Below are 7,432 nucleotides of genomic sequence, written 5' to 3'. Positions count from 1 at the left end.
TACTTCAAAGAAGTCTATCAAGAACAGACTTAGGCTCATAATTTTATGTCATGCATCATTTGACTACTGAAAAAAAAAAGCAACTGGATTACAACCCACCTCAGCATGCTTTCCCAAGAAAAATTTAAAGGATTTTAATTAAGCTCTTATTTTAGAAAGCAAAAATAATGCAATGCAAATAAGAACGTCTAACCAATAAAATTAACACGCCAAAGTAATTCTGTTAGATAAATTAACCCATTTAATAGGCTAGCAAGGGTATCGAATGGTGGCGCCTCTACTGGTCCTTCAGTTCCTTCAGTCTTCTGATGGCGGACTTGACTGTGACGGCAGAGGTGGTGCTGCAAAGAAAAACAAAGTTGGTTCCAAACTAGTCACATGCAGAGTGGCAGATGAGGACACGCCTCACGTTCACAGTGCAACCCCAGCGACGACAGCTACTGGCCATCTCATGCATCTGACTGCTCACAGACAGGAGAGCATGAAATGAGCAGGAATGACTGAGAGGCTGACTACACTCACTAACAAGAAATGGACAGAATGTCAGAAGAAACTAATAAATTACAAGATGGCACAATGAGAGCTATCAAGGAAACAATGTCTAAGGCGGCACAGCTGACTAAAGCACACTGTGGAGATGATGAAACAATGTTTTCCTACAACACTCAGGCGCTGTACCTGAAAAACACATAACCACTCCACCTCATGTGGTAGATGAATGCTAATTCGTTTATCCATCACAACCAAGAGCACGCTCCATTTTCCCTTTTGTCCACAGAGAACCCCAAGGTGCTTATATATATATATATATATATATATATATATATATATATATATGTATATATCCACATCATTTCAACATTTTCCAGTATTTTACACTGCTTCAATTTTAAATTGAACAAAAACCAAAATTTTAAACTACACTAGCCAAATCATTTTGCTATGTGACTAATGTATTGGACAGCACGAGTTCATAAGCTGGCTAAAGGGAAACCATGTCAGCCTTCAGGTTTAGCAATGAATCTCCAGATTAGAGGCCTTCAAGGATGGGCTTGGATTTCCAAAATTGGATAAAGTCCAATATAATCAATAACCAACACAGAAGTTTATCTCTGCAATTATCACTTGGCCCTTGTCAGTCACAAAGTGGAAGCACCTCAACCAATACTGTTTAGAACAGCAAAGGTGTGTTGGCCAAATGGCCTCACATGTACAGCAATAAGCTAACTGACCTCTTAATTTTTACAAAAACAGCCTGCCATACAAGTGTTGTTCAGGAGTCAGCCCAGCTAACAGATCTGTTAAAATTAGCCCATCCAGCCACAAACCTGAATTTTGACATGGCCCACACTTTCAAACACCGTAAAGAAACGGACTCACTTGTAGGTCCAGGCACCACCAGCTACTGTTTTCATGCAGGAACCACAGTGCCAAATGCCCACAGCTCTTCTTTTCATCTTGGTCTGCAAAAGATAATCAATTTTTCCTATGACCAAAGAAAAGCCTTTTATATTACAAACATCCAGGTGTCTAATAACACTAGGAAGCTAGAACTAGTGTACTTTGTGAGGTTATTTATGTTTTTTTTTTTCCTTCTAATTTCAGGGTCTCTGGTGCAAAATTTGCATTCATCATGGTGACACAGCCAAGGATGTGAATGACCTCCCCACTTCCAAAAACAGTATTTCTGCACACAGTAAACAAAAATCTCTAGCAACACCAGCAGACAAAAGTTGACAGAACCATATTCCACAAAGGAGGTTTGACTTAGGCTGGGGCTGTCAAATAATTTTTCCCCCTTTAGCTCTCAAATGGTTTTCTTTAAAGGAAAAGCGTTTCACAAAGCCCGAAGATATAAACAACACTCTTACCTCAAAACTGGTCCCCAACGGTGTGTGCAGCTAACTGCTCAACAACTTAGAACCAGCAAACTTATTTATGAACTTCTACGAACTTCCTTCAAGAGAGGACCCGTTTCGGAAAGAAACCATCCCGCCCTTGTCCCTTCGCGTCCAGAGACCATCTTACTTTGCCACAGAAGGAGCAGGTATACTTGGCGTGCTGGCTGATTTCAATTTTCTTCACCATTTTCCTGAGGGAGGCACCATAACGGGTCCCGTATTTGCCCACGATTCCGACCTTCTTGGTGCGTTTAGCCTGTTAAGAATGAGTTAAGACAGAAAACAGAGATATTACAACTCTGGAACGGGGACTTCGCCTCTCCATCAAGTTCCGGCGCCTCCACACGCCTTTCTTCTACCTGCCCACCTAGCTCTCCCACTCTCCCCACCCTATCCCCGTAAACCCAGGGCCCACGGTGGGCCTGGTGCCCCGGGAGCACCCGGTGAACCCAGACTGGACGCGCCAGCCCCCGCCAAACCGCCCTAATGTGCATCCCAGAGGACAGGCGAGGGTACGCAGGCCAGAGCGGGCGAGCAGAGACAAGTTAGGGCAAATAAACCAAAAAAAGGGGCAGATGCAAGCGGATAGACGTTTAGGCCTCATCCTGAACAACACTCACCATGTTAACGCAACCTAGATCCGAGCCCAAGAGGAAGCTGGAAAGTGCGCAGGCGCGGTTTTAGGCCGACACCAGGAAGTGGTGTATGCGAGGCCCAGATAGGAACTGAACTCTATGGTCTGGAGGTTTTCTCACTCCGGTGCCTCCAGGGTAGTGTGGTCGGAAGCCTCTCTGACAGAGATACGGTGATTTACAAATTGTAGCGACAAACTGTGTAGCAGAAGCTCTCTCACATATCGACATTATCGTTCACGTATCTCACGAAATCCTGCAAAGGAGGTACGATTTCCTCCATTTATAGACAAGATTCAGATTTTAAGTAATTTGCTCACTCATTGGCACTTAGAGAAGTGCTTAAAATATGATTTCAGATCTCACCGCTTTCTACATTATGCCTTCTAGTAGCGGCAAGCCCTGTGGTTGTGGGTAGTGGGGATATTTAAACTGAGTTTTGTCTTTATATATTTCTGCATTTTTCTAATTATCTCTTAAAATTAGTATGTATTTATAACTGGAAAAAAATTTCTAAGTCCATTAGAAATGTGTACACCTTGCACTCAGATCTTGGTTTCTAATATCATTCTACAATGAAAGGAGCCAGGACTCCTTGGAGAAATGACGATCCCAGGACTGCTGAAGGACATATGCAAGATGAGCCTGGAGTGTTGTAGTGCCAGAAAGTAAGGAAGTGCATAAAAACCAAAACAAAAAACCCTGCTGTGATGGAGCTATGTCAAAGAGATAAGGTAACCAGCTGAAAGAACTCCCAATGGATAAGTCTGGCAATTTTTGAACAAAAAAATCAAGTTTTGTTGATTTTTAACCCAGAGTAGAAAATAAATGACCATGAGTCCATGCTGATGTGAATAAATGATTGAATAAATAAATAAATGGGGGAGAAGAGGCAACTCACTCTTGCAGAAGAATTCTAAATAATTTATGTGGATTCTCTGCTCTCTAAGAAGGGGGATATAACTCCTCACTCCTTAACTGTGGGCTGTGTAGGGTGATTCCTTCCAAAGAGCACAATATGAGAAAGCGAGGAAAGAGTAACCACACAATGGAGAAACCTGCCAAATACCAGCAAAGCCGAGTCAAGGTCCGTATCAACAGTTATAAATCATGGAGGTAGCATGTCTCCCTGATATGGTGCAACGACAGTGGCACTTTACTTTTGTGGTCTTTCTCCAAACCCATCACCGAAGTCCAATCATGAAAAATCAGACAAATGCGAATTGTGAGGTGTCCTACAAAATTAAGATCATAAAGAAAACAGAGAGTCTGAGAAATTATCACAGTCAAGGGGAGCTTAAGGAGACATGAATGTAAATGTAAAATGGGATCCTGGAACAGAAAAAGACATTAGGTAAAAACTAAAGAGCTCTGAATAAACTGTGGACTTTAGTTAATAACAATGTATAAATATTGGTTCATTGGGGGCTTTCCAGATGGTTCTAGTGGTAAAGAATCCACCTGCCAATGCAGGAGGCATAAGAGACGTAGGTTGGATCCCTGGGTTGGGAAGATCCCCTGGAGGATGGCGTGGCAACCCACTCTAGTATTCTTGCCTGAAGCTTGACAAGCTCTGTGCATAGGGTCGCAAAGAGTCAGACACAACTGAAGTGACTTAGCACACATGCACATACTGGTTCATTGATTATAATAAATATACCATACTAATGTAAGATGTTAATAACAGAGGGAACTGGGTTTTTTAAAAAGTATATGGGAACCGTGTACAGTCTCTTCAGTTTTTCTTTTTAGGCCATTCTGCACTGGCATTTGAGATCTTAGTTCCCCAAGATCAAGTTCCTTTGATCAAACTGGTACCCCCTGCAGTAGGAGCATGGAATTTTTTTTTCCCTTTGTTTCACTAACAAAGATTTATTATTTTTGTCTTTCTAATTTAGTTATTTTTAATTGAAGGATAATTGTTGTATATTGTGTTGGTTTCTACCATTCAGTTCAGTTCAGTCGCTCAGTTGTGTCCGACTCTTTGTGACCCCATGAACTGCAGCACTCCAGGCCTCCCTGTCCACCACCAACTCCCAAAGTTCACTCGAACTCACGTCTATCAAGTCAGTGATGCCATCCAACCATCTCATCCTCTGTCGTCCCCTTCTCCTCCTGCCCCCAATCCCTCCCAGCATCAGAGTCTTTTCCAATGAGTCAACTCTTCCCATGAGGTGGTCAAAGTACTGGAGTTTCAGCTTTACCATCATTCCTTCCAAAGAACACCCAGGGCTGATCTCCTTCAGAATGGACTGGTTGGATCTCCTTGCAGTCCAAGGGACTCTCAAGAGTCTTCTCCAACACCACAGTTCAAAAGCATCAATTCTTTGGCACTCAGCTTTCTTCACAGTCCAACTCTCACATCCATACATGACTACTGGAAAAACCATAGGTTTCTACCATATAGCAACATAAATCAGCCATAGGTATACATATACCCACCCTCCCTCTTGAACCTTCCTCCCACCTTCCACTGGGAGCAAGAAGTCTTAACCACTGCCAGGGAAGTTACTCTTCATTTAAAAAAAAAAAAAAAATTTATTTGGGTGTACCAGTCTTAGTTTCGGCATGTGGGATCTAGTTCCCTGACCAGGGATCAAACCTGGGCCGCCCGCACTGGGAGCATGGAGTCTTAGCCACTGGACCCTGGGAGGCCCCAATTTTTTTTTTTAAATAAATCTTAAACTTTTCTGAAAAATAAAGTCTATTTGAAAAAAAAGCCCACAAGCCAAGATCACAAGTCAACTCCATGAAAACAGAGCCTCAGTTGTCCACCTTTGCATCCCAGGACTGAACACAGAGCCTGGCATGATGGTGGTAATGGATACATGTTGCGTAGGGAAATGGTACCTTGCGTGGTATAATGTTGATGATGAGTTTTTAAGGGGATTTTTATTTGTCTGGGCTTCTCTGCATTTCAAGGTCAATCCACTTATGTTAGAACTAAAAAAGGCTTTATAGCTTTTTTATAGCTCCAAGTGGAAACTGAGGCCCAGAGAGGTCAAGGGACTTGCCCAGGGTCATAGAGCCAATGAATGACTTCCAGACCAGTGCTCTTTCTACTGTGTCACAAGATTTGAGCTGATTCCTCAGCTGCAAAATGAGTATACCATAACGACGTCTAAGGCTCTTGAAAAATGAAAGTGTTAGTCACTCAGTCGTGTCCAACTCTTTGTGATCCCATGGACTGTATGTAGCCCGCCAGGCTCTCTGTTCATGGAATTTTCCAAGTAAGAATACTGGTATGGGTAGCCATTCCCTTCTCCAGGAAATCTTCCAGACCCAGGGATCAAACCTGGGTCTCCTGCATTGGAGGCAGATTATTTACCTTCTGAGCCACCAGAGAAGCTTAAGTAACTTCTATGAAGTGCCTAGTGAGCATTTCTAAATGATGGTTATTATTGTTGAGATGATGATACCTGATTTCAATATCTCTTGATGCTTTATCAGTCCTATTTTCTGTCCTCCCACACTCAAGGAACTACAACAGATTTGTTTTCTACTTTTACCTTAAAAATATGCCCATCTCTTTTCTCTTTAATTTCTTTAGCTTGAACACAATGAGACTATTAAAGTCTTGGCTATTGCTACCTGCCTCATGGGTACCACCAATGGAGTAGGGTGTGCTCAGCATCCCTCAGTTTCACCAGACGCTCCATTCACACATTCTCTGTGCCTCGAGGATGAAGGATGGCAGGGGGCCAAGGGAATAAGTCTCTCTTCCCTCAGAAGAGAAACACACTGCCTTTGGGGGATGATTTCTGGAAATTTCTTTACCCAAACTATGCCCTGCCTCCGGAAAACTATAAATTAAAATATATTGCAAACAAATGGGACTGGTGAAGGACTGTTGAGGAACAAGCACTGGGGAATTCCCTAGTGGTCCAGTGGTTAATCGCTCAGAAGTGTCCGACTCTTTGTGACCCCATGGACCATAGCCCGCCAGGCTCCTCTGTCCATGGGATTCTCCAGGCAAGAATACTGGAGTGGGTTGCCATTTTCTTCTCCAGGGGATCTTGCTGACCTAGGGATCAAACTCAGGTCTCCCACATTACAGGCAGATTCTTTACCATCTGAGCCACCAGTGAAAGTGACATCTTGGGCTTCCCAGGTGGCACTAGTGGTAAAGAACCCGCCTGCCGAAGCAGGAGATGCAAGAGACACGGGTTTGATCTCTGTGTAGGGTAGGTCCCTTGGAGGTCATGACAACCCATTCCAGTATTCTCACCTGGAGAATCCCCATGGACAAAGGAGGCTGGCGGGCTATGATCCATAGGGTCACAAAGAGTTGGACACGACTAAATCGACTTAGCAGGCACGCCAGTGGTTATGACTCAGCACTTGCACTGTGATGTGGCCTGGGTTCAATCTCTGGTCAGGCCCAGCCAAAAAAATAAAAAGAAGCAAAACAAGCAGTCTCCCAGTCCTTCTCTTCCAGCTATTCCAGTCTGTGCCTCTAGGTCAAGCAGGAGCTGGGTAAGGACAGGCAGCCTGGCACTGGGGCAGCCTGAGCTGAGGTGAGCTCCCCTGGGTTGGGTCTAGGGTTTAGTTTAGATCATCTTTTAGTGCATTTACCACTTCCCACCCCATCTTCTGTAGAGCTTCCCCTGTCTCTGACCTTCAGAGGGATAGAGAGAGAAAAAGCAGGAGAAGAGAGAATGCATAAGTAGAAATGCAGTAGAGTGGCTGAAAATGAGACACTCCATTATAAGAGGAAATTGTTCATGTTCAGAGCAATTTTTTCAAAACCAAACAATTCTCTTTAAATAGCAAGCTTGAGGATGTACAAATAGCACTCTCATGAAATCAGCTCTAAGTGGCTTCAGAGAATTGTGTGTGGAGTCTCAATTTATCTTCTCTGTGGGCTTGTAAATCTCATCCCCATTAAAGGACCATCAG

The 7,432-nt window shown here is 43.4% G+C and overlaps 1 protein-coding gene across 1 annotated transcript; it reads right to left on the bottom strand.

Annotated features, from left to right (window-relative positions):
• Window positions 1-218: 218 nt before the first annotated feature.
• Window positions 219-2,642, bottom strand: RPL37A (ribosomal protein L37a). The gene is made up of 4 exons (XM_027567109.1): window positions 2,522-2,642; window positions 2,029-2,157; window positions 1,381-1,463; window positions 219-341 (listed from the first exon to the last, which is right to left on the bottom strand). Exons 1-4 carry the CDS (start codon window positions 2,522-2,524, stop codon window positions 278-280), a joined length of 279 nt encoding a protein of 92 aa, XP_027422910.1. The 5' UTR covers window positions 2,525-2,642; the 3' UTR covers window positions 219-277.
• Between the last annotated feature and the right edge of the window lie 4,790 nt (window positions 2,643-7,432).

The sequence above is a fragment of the Bos indicus x Bos taurus genome, chromosome 2 (assembly GCF_003369695.1).
Source record: "Bos indicus x Bos taurus breed Angus x Brahman F1 hybrid chromosome 2, Bos_hybrid_MaternalHap_v2.0, whole genome shotgun sequence".
NCBI classification, from domain to species: Eukaryota; Metazoa; Chordata; class Mammalia; order Artiodactyla; family Bovidae; genus Bos; species Bos indicus x Bos taurus.
This window is presented reverse-complemented; position numbering and strand designations above follow the sequence as displayed.

Coding starts and splice junctions, on each gene's coding strand:
- RPL37A (XM_027567109.1), bottom strand. Junction 1,464..2,028: donor CCTGCTCCTTCTGTGGCAAA/GTAAGATGGTCT, acceptor TATCTTTTGCAG/ACCAAGATGAAAAGAAGAGC. Junction 342..1,380: donor GGTGGTGCCTGGACCTACAA/GTGAGTCCGTTT, acceptor TTTTCTTTGCAG/CACCACCTCTGCCGTCACAG.